The following is a 14,491-nucleotide window of genomic DNA, read 5'->3' as shown; positions in this document are numbered from 1 at the left end:
TCTACACTTCCCAGACAAACCATGTTTAAATGGTTACTGTAGACTGAAGATGTTTGAAACAGCATTTAATACCATATGATTCCTCCCCCACCCTCCCCCCGGATTATATGGTTATTGACTACAAATTCCTGTACACTCCAGTCAGGGTGACCGAATCCACAGAAACAACTGTTTTTGACCATGGTAATAGCTGTTGGATGAGCCTTCCAGTCTAGAGAATTGCAGATATCTATACGAAGAGTCTAAATTAGTGGTTCTCAAACTTTTTGTATTGGTGACCCCTTTCACACAGCAAGCCTCTGAGTGCGACCCCCCCCTTATAAATTAAAAATGGAAATTTTAATTTTAATTTAATTTAACGTGGGCATGGGGCTGTCAGCCTGAACCCCGCCAGGTGCAGGCTGACAGTTCATGACCCTCAGGTAATAATCTTATGACCTCCTGAGGGGTTGCGACCCCCAGTTTGAGAACCCCTGGTCTAAACCCTTGGATATATGGATTTTACATTATTATTATTAGTCGTAGCAGTAGCATTAGCATTCATATTCAATGTTGCTAGATGTATTACAGACCTACTGGGGAAAAAAACCACGTTTCTCACCTTACTCACACCTGGGAATTTTCACTTCCCAGCTAGTTGGTAATTCTGTGTCTGGTGGTGATTTTTACCTTATCTTTGAACAACGCTAAAATGAAATTGTCGCTTAAAAATGGATTCCAAAAGCCTCCAAAAACGAAAAAAATATGGTAAAATGAAGATTTAATTTACTACCACTGTTGGCTTTCTGTGTCACCGAGACTGATTTTAGTGTTCCTGTGCCATGGAAACCTGAAAGAGTTTGAATCTGGCACCTCCACTGTAGTATTTATGGAAATCTTAGACATAGTCTGCAGACCCCAGGGGTCCCCAGACCACAGGTTGAAAACCACTGTTTTAAAGCATAACTGTGTTGATAAATTAGAAACAAGCCATAAAAGGGAGTTGGAGTGTGTGTGTGGGAGGGGGAAATCTTTTAAAGGAAATCAGATTTTGGACCTGATCTTTTAATCCATCCTTTTGATTAACTATGTGGCAACACAAATATATATCAAGGGCTGCCTACAGCAAGAATCCAGTTGTCACATGGAAAACATTGATGCATCTGCCTCCCGTCGCTTCGGGCTTACCCTCAGGGCTGTCCCTAGCTGTTCTGGGGCCCTACGCAGCGCCCCTGCAGGGGAGTGGGGGGGGGCAGGCCTCCGCGGGGGGGGGGCTGGCTTGGGGGGCAGAGAGGAATCATCCCCCGGCAATCACCGGCGGTGCGGCGGGGGCTGGGTTGCTGCACTTCCCACCGCCAGTGACTGCAGGCCCGACCCTGCTGCAGAGCTATGGGGAGTGGGGGCGGGGGTGGGGGCGAAGCGGGGGCCTGGGGCAGAGCCGGAGCAGGGGCTGGAGCAGCATGCAGCTGTGCAAGGCACCAGGAAATTTGGTGCCCCAAATTTCCTGGTGCCCTACGCAGCTGTGTACTTTGCGTATGGGTAAGGACTGCCCTGCTTACTCTGAAAGGTGCTGATCACTTTAGCTCCAGTCTAATAACACACATCAGGCCTTATCCAAAGCTCGTTGAAGTCAATGGAAAGATTCACTTTGACATCAATGTGCTATGTGGATCAGGCCCTTAAACACATTCTTGAAGATACGCATGGAGTAGTTCACTTGACTTCAACAGGACTACAATCACATGCTGAAAGCTAGGTATGTGCACAAATACTTGCGGGATCAGGGCCCTACAACATGGAGATGAGCTCAAGCATCAGAATTTGGATCTGGATTTAGATTTCAAAGACTCCAAAATTTGGGGTGCTTGGATCCTAGGTTTTGGTTTAGAAAAAGGAGCTATTTACAAAATTTAGATCTCGATTCAGATTCGGAACACTGCGAAGGGAGGGGTGGGGAGGGGGTGTGGTTCTTAGGTTTTGGTTCTGGCCCATGGTTAACATAAAGGGAGAAAAAAATGAGATACCACAGGAAAAAGTGCAGTGAAATACAGGTTTCAGAGTAGCAGCCGTGTTAGTCTGTATTCGTAAAAAGAAAAGGAGGACTTGTGGCACCTTAGAGACTAAGAAATTTATTTGCGCATAAGCTTTCGTGAGCTACAGCTCACTTCATCGGATGCATTCAGTGGAAAATACAAGTGGGGAGATTTATATACACAGAGAACATGAAACAATGTGTGTTACCATACACACTGTAAGGAGAGTGATCACTTAAGATAGGAGAATACCAGCAGGAGAAGGGGGGGGGGGGGACGGAATAAAACCTTTTGTAGTGATAATCAAGGTGGGCCATTTCCAGCAGTTGACAAGAACGTCTGAGGAACAGTGGGGGGTGGGAAATAAACATGGGGAAATAGTTTTACTTTGTGTAATGACCCATCCACTCCCAGTCTCTATTCAAGTCTAAGTTAATTGTATCCAGTTTGCCAATTAATTCCAATTCAGCAGTCTCTCGTTGGAGTCTGTTTTTTATATTTTTAACCAGGAGAGAACTCAGAAAGGAAGCAGTACAAAAATATAGATAAGCCAAACATGTTTTTAAAAAAGGAAATAAAATAAAAATATAAATTTTTATAAAGTGAAAGAATTGCTAAAATAAGCACTAAATATTTTTACAATTGTATCAAAATGAATCACATTATAAAATAAAGTTTAAAAGAAGAAAACCTTACCTTAGCTTGGTTAAAATATCCAACAACTGAAGACCTGACAGAGGAAAATAAAAAGTGTTGTCATTCTAATCTACTAGATGTTAAGCACTTCTGTAAGGAGTTTGTATATGCATTACATCTAACATTTCCCAGGTGCAAAGGATTAAATTGCTATTTAAAGTTACATTTTTTTATTATTACCAAGATGACTTAATTCTCCTCTTGAAACCTCGAATCATTGCATATTGCAAGGCTGTACAAAAAATTAAAAAAAAAAAAATTAAGACCCCTGTTCTGCAAAGACTTATGCACATGCTTAGTACTACTTACTACTGCAAGCAGTTCCATTGCCTTCAACAGAACTACTCAGAATGAGTAAAGTTAAGCATATGCATAAATGTTTGCAAGATTGGGACATAGAAAGGAGAATGTTCATTAAAAAGAGCTTGGATCCCAATCTTGCAAATATTTGTGCAGGTACGTAATACCCTGGAGCTAAATATCTGCAGGATCAGGACTTTAGTTTACAATGTTATGAAAAACATAGGTGTATTATCCTCAACTGCACATGAAATTTCTTAAAACGGAATATTTGAACATCGGTCTCATTGTACCCAACATTCCTTATGTTCAAGGAATTAGAGACTACTATTTTCTTAAATCACGTGCTACACTGGATGGGCTAAAACTGAGTCCTGGTGAAAGAAAGCACAACTCCCATTAACTGTGAGAGGAGTTGCATCAGATCTCAGTTTGGCCCTGGATTACTGAGGCCATGTCTACACTACAAAATTATGTTGACCTAATTTACATCAGCATACAGCCACCACAGTTATTAAATCGCTTGGGTGTGTGCACACTTGGCTCTTTGTGTTGGTGGTGCGTATCCTCACCAGGAGTGCTTGTATCAACTATATGGTCAATAAGGGGCATTGTGGGAAAGCTCTTGAAAGCCACAGTCAATGTAAGCAACGCAGTATCTACACTGACACTGCATCAACCTAATCATATCAACCATGACTCTATGCCGCTTGGGTACTGTTACTAAATCGGCGCAAGCCAAATTTAAGTGGAGACACTTCCAGAACTAGATCAATGTAAGGCAGTTTACGTTGACATAACTGTGTAGTGTAGATCAGGCCTGAATAAAGACTGGGTTGCTACAGACATGAGTTGATTAAACTAGCTCATGGAATAGAGGATACAGTGTATCTATAGGATAGATTAAGCTGGAATTCTGTTAGCATACAAGGAGAAAAGATCAAGTTTATGTGAAAAAGAAGAACAAAGCTTGAAATAATGGGATTAAAGAAAGTTTATCAAATATAAAACAAGAGTCAAAGGCTACTGCTCTGGCTATAAGTTAGGCTCATTATTGGTGTCTCAGGTATGACACATTGCAATTTGCACTTTTTTTTCATTTCACTATCTTACTGGTATTTTGAAAACCTACCACAGAAGTGGCTTGAGTTCAAGAGTTTAATTCCTTTGATAAGGTTAGATCCAACCAACTTTCTTACCTATAAACTCATTTCTGAGCTGCGTCCTGATTCTTAGTTCTTCAGTCCCCAGGATCACGGCATTAATAACACTTAGCAGTGTTATCATGTAAGGCACGTTATCCGTAGCGAAGAGCTCATTCATTATGACACTGAATCGGTACTGCTGGTTCTTCACCGTCTGTTAACACACAGGTGATATTGCAGATGTTCCAGTTCAGAAACTTTTTTTTCCCTTTTAAAAACAGACTCTAAAACAAAGTCAGTATCTTAACTCCTCATCAGCATATCTCACTAAACATGAGAAAGAAAAATGTGTGCTAGAGACAGCTCCTTCAATCACTGAGCAGACATCTAGTCAGCAGGGAAAGTAAATGGAAACTGATCACTTGCATTGGAAAGGTTCCCTCTTTGACCTGAGACTTCTTCCTGCTCCCTGGTACAGCCATCCAGGGCTGTGAAACCCACAGGCATGGTACCTTTGATTTTTGGGAGTTTCCCACTGATGCTGGTAGGGCTGCCACAAAGATCCTTACGGCTGCCAGCCAGCTGCCTCCAGCTGAGTCATTGTGCAGCCACTCAGACTTCTGCTGACAAGCAAGGCACCTATTTTTTTTTTTTTACTTGCTACAAAGCTCTGTCTTTAAGTCCCTGACTCTCTGCCAGAATGATGCAACTTGATCCTTATGTCTGCGCTGTGCCCCCAGGTGGAGGGATGCACCCATGTGCACCCAGCTGCAGGATCAGAGCCAAAATAATAGAGCACACTGGTCTACCTATCACGCAGGGAACTAGATAATAACACTATATAGTACTCTGACTATGCGCTTGCCTTATAATGGTCCAGAGCATCCAAAGCCAGGGCATGCCCATCCAGGGAGTAAATGCAGAGTGCAGCGAGCAGGTCAAACACCTGTTTTTTGACCATGACATTAGATGTGTCCAGTGCTGCCAAAAAGAGAAAATGTTTATTAGTGTATACTTCTCTGAAACTCCATCAACATCCATAATCTGTGACGTACATAAGCAATGTACTTGTGGCTTGCATCTGTGCACGTGTTACAGGAAGTATTTGCAATGAGATTCAAATACCTGGACACTTAAGAATTACACATTTTGTTGCAAATTCGTAAAAACGGTTCAGTTTCTTGAAAAGCAGGAGAAACTTCGCAGGTTTTTGTTTGAACAGTCTTATTCTTTGAGTTTAAATGGGTGCACTATGAATTGCTCTCATCAGCCATCCTATATTTCTGCTTCCCCTTTCCCTGTGTGTTCCACAGAGCATAGGCCAGGATATACCTTATTGATCTTTTACATTGAAGCAAAGAGATTGCATTACTGAATAACCCTACAAATGCTCCTACTTCCACAGTGAAAAATGCCCATTCCTATATTTTATTGCTGTTAGGAAAGACAAGTCTTTTCTTTTTTGGGAGGAGAAAAAGGAAGATCACTTTAAAATAGAAAAGCTTATCAAACAGTGGAGGGTTTAAATAGCTATAAATAATGGGTTTGTAGATATGGCAATTCTTCTTAGCATATGCGCAACATCTGACTAGGATTCATCACCGAATTTGGTCCACTGGTTGGATCATTAGCTTCCCCGGCCCAGGCCAGGTCCTGACAGGGAGCACGACATGAACGCTGATCCATGTGGCATTGAGTAACTTTAGAGACCTCAGCTAAGATCAGGGCCTCATTCTGGTTAGCACTATACAAATAGTAAGAGATGTCTTGAAGAACTTAAATCTAAACAACCAAGACACACAAAGGATGGAAGAAAGAAGGCAGCATTAGCCTCATTTTACAGATGGAAACTAAGGCCTAGAGAAATTAAATGACTTGCTCAAGGTCGCACAGGAAATCTGTGGCAGCACCAGGTATAGAACTGGGATGTCCTGAGTCTTAACCACAGAGATGCCCTTCTTCTCTGTCAATTGTAGCTGTTGATGTCCATTTGGTTAACTGTCCACACTCTATTTTTTGACTTGACAAACAATAAGTGACAGATATCTGTTTGCAAGGTGAAGTCAGAGAGGTAAGGAACCAGTAGTTCCTATGTTATCCTAAGACAGAGAACGTTTTACACTTTGATGGCAAAACATAAAAGACTTCTGTGTGGAAACGGTTCCAATATTTCTTCTCTGCTATATGCCAAAAATTCGGGGAAGTGGCATTTAAAAGCAGTAGGTTTTTTTAGAGTAAAAAATCCCTCTTTTATTAAATGAGTAGGCATAAGTATAGCCTCTAATGTCCTTGTGAGAAAGCTGCTAAAGCCCTATATTTAAAAGAAAACAGCATGATAAAAATGTAAAAAACTCTTTAATATCTATCTGTGAAATAATATGTTCAGAACGGAGCTGGTGACTAAGCAACAAGAAGCCTTATTGCGAAGCTGACTTGTGTGTGTTTAAAAGGAACAATAAGCGTTCTTACCTTGAGAGAGTTTCCTGACATAGCCTTCATTGCTGACAATGTATTCGATCCCCTTGTGGGAGTTCATGAGAGCTCGCACACAGTTAATGCAGGTGAGCTGAAGCAGGGCATCAGAAATCCTGGATACTCCTCTTCCAGACAGCCTGTCCAGGGCCTCTAAGAGCAGATCTAGGCCACTCAGCTCAAGGAACTGGACCATCCAGGTGTCATCACTGCTCTCCAATCGCTTCTTGAGACCAGAGTAGTTCACTACTGAGGGCATTTGTAGGAGGCGAATGCATAGCTCTGGCTCTGCATTTTCCAGGTTGGCCTCTGACTGGTCAGTCTCTTGGGGCCCAAGTTTCTCCTTTACGGCAGCCCATTTCTTCTGGGCACCTTCCTTCTTGACAGACATCATGAATAATCTCTCCTTTAAAGGGAACGAAAAGGCAAAGTGAGAAATATTTGGATTTGGCAACTTCTCCTCAAATGAAGGGGCATTTCCCATAGTGATCAGAGACTTAAATCACAGATATTAAAGGTCTGTCTCACCCAGCAGGTACTCTGATCAACTGGAAGAGTAGCCCTCCAGCTATTGAAAGAAGATACCATTGCATTTAATCCACTCACATCACAACAAATCACTGCAATCTGTCCAGACTGGTTTAACCATAACAGGAATCCATAGTTTTAAAAGTAATTAATTTACCACACTCAATAACCACTTGCTAGTTTTCACACAATGGAAAGGATGGTGGTGTAAGTGTTGTATTATCAGGTGTGGGCTTGGTATTTTCCTTTAGCTCTGTGTACTTGAAGAAGATGAAATCAGGCCATCTCCTAGGTTTTGTTGAACAGAACTGGTTGAAGAATGTTTGGGTCCTCCTACCCCTCCACCCAGAAAATGTTTCATTTAAATTTTCCACAGAAATTTTCTTTTCTCTTTGGCAAAAATTCAAATACTGAAAGATTTTGGCAGAAAAGCAAAACACTGTGGGGGTTGGATGATTTTTGTTTTGACAAAAAATCAGAAATTTCCACAAAAAACAAACCCTTGTTTTTGCAACCCCCCAAAAAATCTTTGGTCAAACCCTGATTTTCCATCATTAAATAACTTGGATGGCAAAAATTTGACCAGCCCTCCTGTTGGATTTGTCTACACTGTTTAAAAAAAAGAAAAGAAAAATTCAAAAGCTAATAATAGTTTCTATTAATTTTTTCTTAATTCAATATACACAGAGGTTTAGTGTATGCATTTAAACATCCCCCTGTGGTGTTTCCAACCCCAGCATTGCAGCATGGTGCAAGAGAATGAGAAATGAAGCCAGGTAGGTACTGGAGAGGGGTGAAGTTATTGTACCTCATATGGAGCATCATGAGTTTTGGACATTAGGGGGTTCGTGTTCTCCTTAGAGGAGACAATAGAAAGAGGAGCAGAGAGAGAGTGATGGAAACATTCTCATGAAAAACTAAATACACTGCCTCTAAAGGACACGTGCTGAAGAAGGAGTTCTCCTCCTGACAGGACTGGATTTCCAGTTGGGCACAATAGGCACATGCCTAGGGGCACCCGAGTTCTAACGGTGGCTAACAATTCAACGTTTGCCGCTCGCAGGTCCGGGCAGGGTGCGGGGCCGGTTGAGGGGGAGACGGCCCCACACAGCCCTGCTGGAGCGCTCCTGACAGCAGGGAAGGCAAAGCAGCAGGTGAACAGCTCAGCAGTCCAAAGCAGGGGGCCCTGCTAGGTAAGTGGGTCTGAGGGAGCCCAGCCTGGGCAGGCCCCACCCCTGCTCCAGCGTGGCTGATCGTGCCGCTCCTGAGAGGCCAGAAAAATCCCCACCAGCCCCGGCCGCATTGCCAGCTCAGCTCGGCGGAAACAGTCACCTCCCAGCGGGGCTGGTGAATGCGGCCGGGGGGTAGGGCACAAGAAAGGGGGTCTCTGGGGGGCGTTTGTGGGAGGGTGCTGGGCAGTGAGGGGGTGGGGGCGCTGGGCAGCGTGGGATTTGTGGGGGGTGCTGGGCAGTGAGGGAGTGGGAGAAGTGGGGTGCTGGGCAGTAGGGGGGTCTGTGTGGGGCACTGGACAGCTGTGGTGGTGGGGCTATGTGTGGGGGTGCTGGGCAGTAGGGGGAGTCTGTGGGGGTGCTGGGGAGTGGGGGAGGTCTCTGTGTGTTGGGGTCCTGGGCAGTGGGGAGGTCTGTGGGGAGCGCTGAACAGTGGGGGGTGTGGGAGGTCTGTGTATGTTGGGGCACTGGACAGTTGTGGTGGTGGGGCTGTGGGGGGGGGTGTTGGGCAGTCGGGAAGTCTGTGGAGAGTGCTGGCCCGTGGGCGATGGGGGAGGTCTGTGTGTGTTGGGGCGCTGGGCAGTAGGGGGGTCTGTGTGGGGCATTGGGCCGTTGTGGTGGTGGGGCTGTGTGGGGGGGTGCTGGGCAGTGGGGGGGGTCTGAGGGCGGTGGAGCACTGGGTGGGGGTGTGCAGGGTGCTGTGCAGTTGTGGTGGGGGATCTGTGAAGGGGTCTCTGGGCGGGAGGGCACGGAAGATGCCGTGCCTAGGGGCAAGTAAGGTGTAAATCGAGCCCTGCCTCCTGACACCTAGCACAGGCTTCCCTTCAGCTACAGCAACATTCTTTTGCCTTTTTTTTTTTTTCAATTGAACCACTCTTGGGAAACACACAGGCTGAATCCTGAGACTCACAAACAGCTCCATTGTGCTTAAACTGCTAGCCACGGATTCTCCTGATGTAGGAAGAATATCTGCATGGTGCAAAGTGGATCTCTTGGGGATGTGCTAGGGCAAGGGAGTGTGGCTGGCTGGCTGGCTGTGCTGTGGCAGACCATGGTCTGATGGTCACTGTATTTTTGAGATAGTTTAGGGCAACTCCATGGCTGTTCTAATCTATGCTGAGGGCAAAACTGGCTCTCAGCTGCCCCAGGCCCAGGGAGTAGCAACCACTTCCTTTACGGCTTCCCTCCCACTGCGGCAGGCAGCAGACATTAGACATAGCAGAGGACTGAGCCCCATGGTTTCAATTATGGGTGTGTGTGTGTGTGAACATCCACTGAAGATTTTCAAAATCTTTAACCCTGAAAGGTTCATGCTTCCTTGCCAGAAAGAACAGTCAGCCTGATAAACCTGTCTTCATTGTTCAAGCTAAACCAAATATGCAATGTAAACAACTGACAAAGACCTATCCTCTGTCTGTCTGTTCATGCATTCATAAACAATGGAGAGTAAATTAGTTTTCTAAAAATTCTTTTAGTTGCGCAAATCTCTGGCTTTATTTCCAGACATGTATAATTAATAATATGTTTAAAAATATGCGATTATGGCATCTGAGAGTTTCCCTTTAACTGTTCTTTTACATCTCACCACAGCTGAACTGTTTTAAAATTTCTAAGTGTTCAGAACATGCTCTTGAACTCAGTTTGATCAGATCCTATTCCTAAGCACATCCTAACACAAATGTTTTCTTTTCTTTTGTTTCCTTTTGATTGATGTGGAGGTTAATTTGGTAACAGCCTCCTAATGTCTTCCTCTTCCATTCTAATAGGACATCACTTGCAAAATGTGCTATTTGCATATCATATGTGCAGGACTGGATTACCCAGTAGGCAGACTAAGCACGTGCTGAGGGCACCAGCAAAGCCGGGGGCACCAAAAAAAAGAGATTTTTTTTTTGAAAAAATTTGATATTTCAAAAAAAGCATCGAAGTAGTCATCATGGGAAAAATCTTTTCTCAGCTGAAAAGAATAAAAAACCCTCAGAGAACAACAATGTGTCAGGACAGACTTGATTCGCTTTCCCTATTGTGTATGGAAGCGGACATGCTTCGTCTAGTCAGCTTCGATGAACTTATCCAGAATTTTGCAATCAGAAAATCTAGAAAGAAGCTATTTTAATTTCAGCATACATGTAAGTTTTGTGTCATTTCGAAAAATAAAATTTTATTTTACGGTATAGTACACCTCTACCCCGATATAACGCTGTTCTCGGGAGCCAAAAAAATCTTACCGCTTTATAGGTGAAACCGCGTTATATCGAACTTGCTTGATCCACCGGAGCGCGCAGCCCCGCCCCTGTGGAGTGCTGCTTTACCGCATTATATCCGAATTCGTGTTATATTGGGTCGCGTTATATCGGGGTAGAGGTGTATTGTTTTTATTTTGAATTACATGGGGGGGGGCACCATAATCTTTTCAGTTCTTAGGGCCCCTAAAGGTCTTAATCCGGCCCTGCATATGTGAAAGTGTGATGGGTTGTGTGCAGAAGAACTGAGGTGTGAGGCTATTTTAACAGCAGTACATCTTATGAGGTACCTCATTTTAAGGCCCCTCTACCATGAGGGTCTAGTCTGCAACAGGCATTCTATTTGCAGCAAGGAGGCACAGGGATTGAAAGCAATGTCAAACTAGAGTCAAGTCACTCTTGACAGCCTGTCAAGCGGGTTTACGTCATTATGCTGCATTTTAACAGGACAGTTCAAATCAAAATAATAAGGGAATTATCCATCTAGGTTGCTACAAGCTCCAAAATTTGCCTTATAGAGTTTCTCTGGCATTGCTCCTGGAGGTCAGGAGCAATTGAACCAGCACAGGCCAGGGTTCAGTCCCTAAACTCAGCCGATCTCAGAGACTAGAGCCCTCCACACAGAGGCCCTGAGCCTCAATGCTCTGCTGGCTTCTGGTTCCTCACCTGGCCTCCTGGAGCACCTCCCCTCCCGCCAGCTCCCTTAAGAACACCGCTGTGCTGCCAGGGAATCTCTACAGCTCCCAGAATCCCACCTCTCTTGGGTGAGGAATTCCATACAGACAAAGGAAACCAAGGTAAATTAGTGGAGTCAGGCCCACAAAATAGGAGAAGGGTGGACTGATGTGAAGAGAGTTCTCCTGTTCTAATTTCTGATAGCTCCCTTCAGCCACAGAGCATCAACTCAATGCAACATCGAAAGATAGGCTTCCATACGGATGGGAGTGGAGAGAAAGACAGCACAAAGGTAGCACCACTGTCTATGCTGCTCCTGCTCCAGTCCTCCAGGAGCTCATCCCCTCCGCTGACAAAGGCAGGACAACAGTGGCCTAGTGGTTCTATAATAATGGATGAAACAGTCACATGGGTTACAGTAATTAGTGTTTTGGATCCTCACTCTCTAATGTTCTGCAGCACCGGCCACACGTAAACTGCAGGGCAGCTAGAAACAGCAGCCCCATGAGCAAATGGCTGAACTATAACAGTAACCCAGGACCGCCAATTCCTGTGATTTTTATCATGTCTTGCGATATTTGAGGTTTTTCTTAAAGTCCCAGCTCCTGAAGTCAAGTGATTATACAAGAATCTCAGTTTCCATTAAAATAACCCCACTGAAGCAGTAAGTTTCTAGCCCTTCTGGTTGTGGAGAAAAGTTTGAAAGCATGAACTGAGTGTATCAAAAGGTTCAGAAGACAAATGAAAAAAAACCCATATTTATAATTGTTCCAAAATAGTGTCGTGGTTTTAAAGCCAATCTCACGATTTTCTGGTGCCTGACTTGTGATTTTTCAATGTTTGGGACAATAGCAGTGATTACCCCTGTGTCCATTATGCTGTTGTACATACAGCCAGCTTTTCAGATTCAGAGGGAACTTTATTTACTCTCCCCTTTCTTTCCTTCCCCTCCTTCCCCCATCATTGTTTAGTTTAGGGTTAGGAGGCCTTTGGAAACCTATGCATATATGTGTCTATTCACCAGCCACAGGCATTTAAGGTGTGGAGCTGTTGCTTTAAAGTGTGTCTCCTTGCAGTACGGATGTGTCATCGGAATGGAATGTACTAGACTTGTAACTGCTTTAGCTTTTCAGAACTTTTGCATTTGGATTGACTGCTATTTTCAAAAAGAAAAAAGCTCTGATCATGCAGGTTTGCCAGCCACACTAAAGTCAATGGGTACTGATTTAAAACTGGGTGAGGGGTCAAAAGGGGTGGTGTCACTGTGGGGAGTTTTACAGAAAAAGTTCCTGATATCAAATGTTTATTGAAGCTACAGAGAAAATTTCAGCACCACTTAGTCTGCGTCCCCTTCACTCTCAATTCTGTTTGACTGAAAAAATTACAGTAACAATGGAAAATGTGAAGCAGCGAATGAGCCATTTAGGCATGTACTGGATAGCTAAAAAATACACAAACCAAAAATCCATTCCAAGTGCAGCCAGACTTTTATGATCTGTCATTAACAACTGAATTCTGCAGTAGTCCTAACTTGGGCAAAAGCCTCATTAAATTCACTGGGATGAAGCTTCTCTCCCACTGTACTAAGTACAAGAAGCTGGGCTTGGCACAAAGCAGTGATCTGTGGGGGAGGGGAAGAAAAAAAATCCTTCCCCACCCCAAAAGCTGTGGAGCTATATGCAGTCCCTGCTAGAGCCCTGAGGCAGAAGTAGCCCTCTTACCAGGGGAGTTGCTGCACAGTGGATTTATGGTCACTGCCTGTTCTCTTCCTGCAAAGGAACTCCCCAGGAAACAGGGCTTTGATGCAGGCAGGGATGCAGCAAACCCATTTCCCATGTGCCTCAAATCCTGCCGTATGCTCTGCATGAAAACCACACTCCTTCCAGGGTCCGATGCCAAGCCCATGAGAAGGCCAGATCTGGCTGGCTGACTTCAATGAGCTCTAGACCAGGTGCTCACTGCAGGCAGGGCCCTCTAGCTTTACAGGAGGAGGAGGCGGCTAAGGGAAGTAAATAAATAAAAGCACCTCTCCCTATTGCCAGATGATGTCAGTGTTTTATATCGAAGCAGATAAAAGCAAGACTGCCTCCTCTGCCTGCAGAGCAAAGTTAATGGGCAATTGTTTTCCTCAAGCACATTTCCTGCTGCAGTGTCTCTTTGGGTGGGGAAGGGCTTGAGGAATGGCTTTGGAGCTAAGGTGTGTGAAACCACTGGAAGAATTCAAACTGTTATGTGTGCAACTTTGTCTTGGCACCAGTAATTGCTACCCACACCTTAATGTTTGTCTACGTCTAGTTCTGCACATAGCATTTCTCCTCGGAGGAAAGAATGGTCTAATGACCAAAGCAGAGGCTAGCAATAAGGAGTCCTGTTCCTTGCTCTGTGTGTCTGTGGCTGAGTCAGTGATCTTTCTGATTCTCAGTTTCTCTTCCTGTAAAATGACCATAATACGTTCCTAACTCATTGGGGTGTTTTGAGATTTAATTCCTAAGCATCTGTAAAGTGCTTTGAGATCCTCAGCTGAAAGTGAAAACTCGTATTGTATTCTCATTCCTATATTTCAATAAAAAGAAAAGGAGGACTTGTGGCACCTTAGAGACTAACCAATTTATCTGAGCATAAGCTTTCGTGAGCTACAGCTCACTTCATCGGATGCATACTGTGGAAAGTGTAGAAGATATTTTTATACGCACAAAGCATGAAAAAATACCTCCACCAACCCCACTCTCCTACTGGTAATAGCTTATCTAAAGTGATCACTCTCCTTACAATGTGTATGATAATCAAGGTGGGCCATTTCCAGCACAAATCCAGGGTCTGAGGGGGAGAGGGGGTTAGAAAAAACAAGGAGAAATAGGTTACCTTGCATAATGACTTAGCCACTCCCAGTCTCTATTCAAGCCTAAATTAATTGTATCCAATTTGCAAATAAATTCCAATTCAGCAGTCTCTCGCTGGAGTCTGGATTTGAAGTTTTTTTGTTCTAATATCGCAACTTTCAGGTCTGTAATCGCGTGACCAGAGAGATTGAAGTGTTCTCCGACTGGTTTATGAATGTTATAATTCTTGACATCTGATTTGTGTCCATTTATTCTTTTATGTAAAGACTGTCCAGTCTGACCAATGTACATGGCAGAGGGGCATTGCTGGTACATGATGGCATATATCACATTGGTGGATGTGCAGGTGAA

General features: G+C 44.0%; 1 protein-coding gene across 2 annotated transcripts in view; it reads right to left on the bottom strand.

The window, feature by feature from the left end:
• The window catches only part of INF2 (inverted formin 2), an 81,603-nt gene that overhangs the window by 28,462 nt on the left and 38,650 nt on the right, over positions 1-14,491 (bottom strand). For both annotated transcript variants that reach the window (XM_084630186.1, XM_084630187.1), the window contains exons 2-5: positions 6,623-7,031; positions 5,019-5,134; positions 4,208-4,367; positions 2,709-2,742 (exon numbers count right to left, since the gene is read on the bottom strand). In XM_084630186.1, the coding sequence (XP_084486312.1) occupies positions 2,709-2,742; positions 4,208-4,367; positions 5,019-5,134; positions 6,623-7,019 (707 nt within the window). In that variant the 5' untranslated portion in view covers positions 7,020-7,031. The remainder of the gene's footprint in view (positions 1-2,708; positions 2,743-4,207; positions 4,368-5,018; positions 5,135-6,622; positions 7,032-14,491) is intronic.

This window comes from Lepidochelys olivacea (genome assembly GCF_965140295.1).
Source record: "Lepidochelys olivacea isolate rLepOli2 genome assembly, chromosome: 6".
NCBI lineage: Eukaryota > Metazoa > Chordata > Testudines > Cheloniidae > Lepidochelys > Lepidochelys olivacea.
Note: the sequence above shows the minus strand (reverse complement) of the source record. Positions and strands in the feature narration are given on the sequence as shown.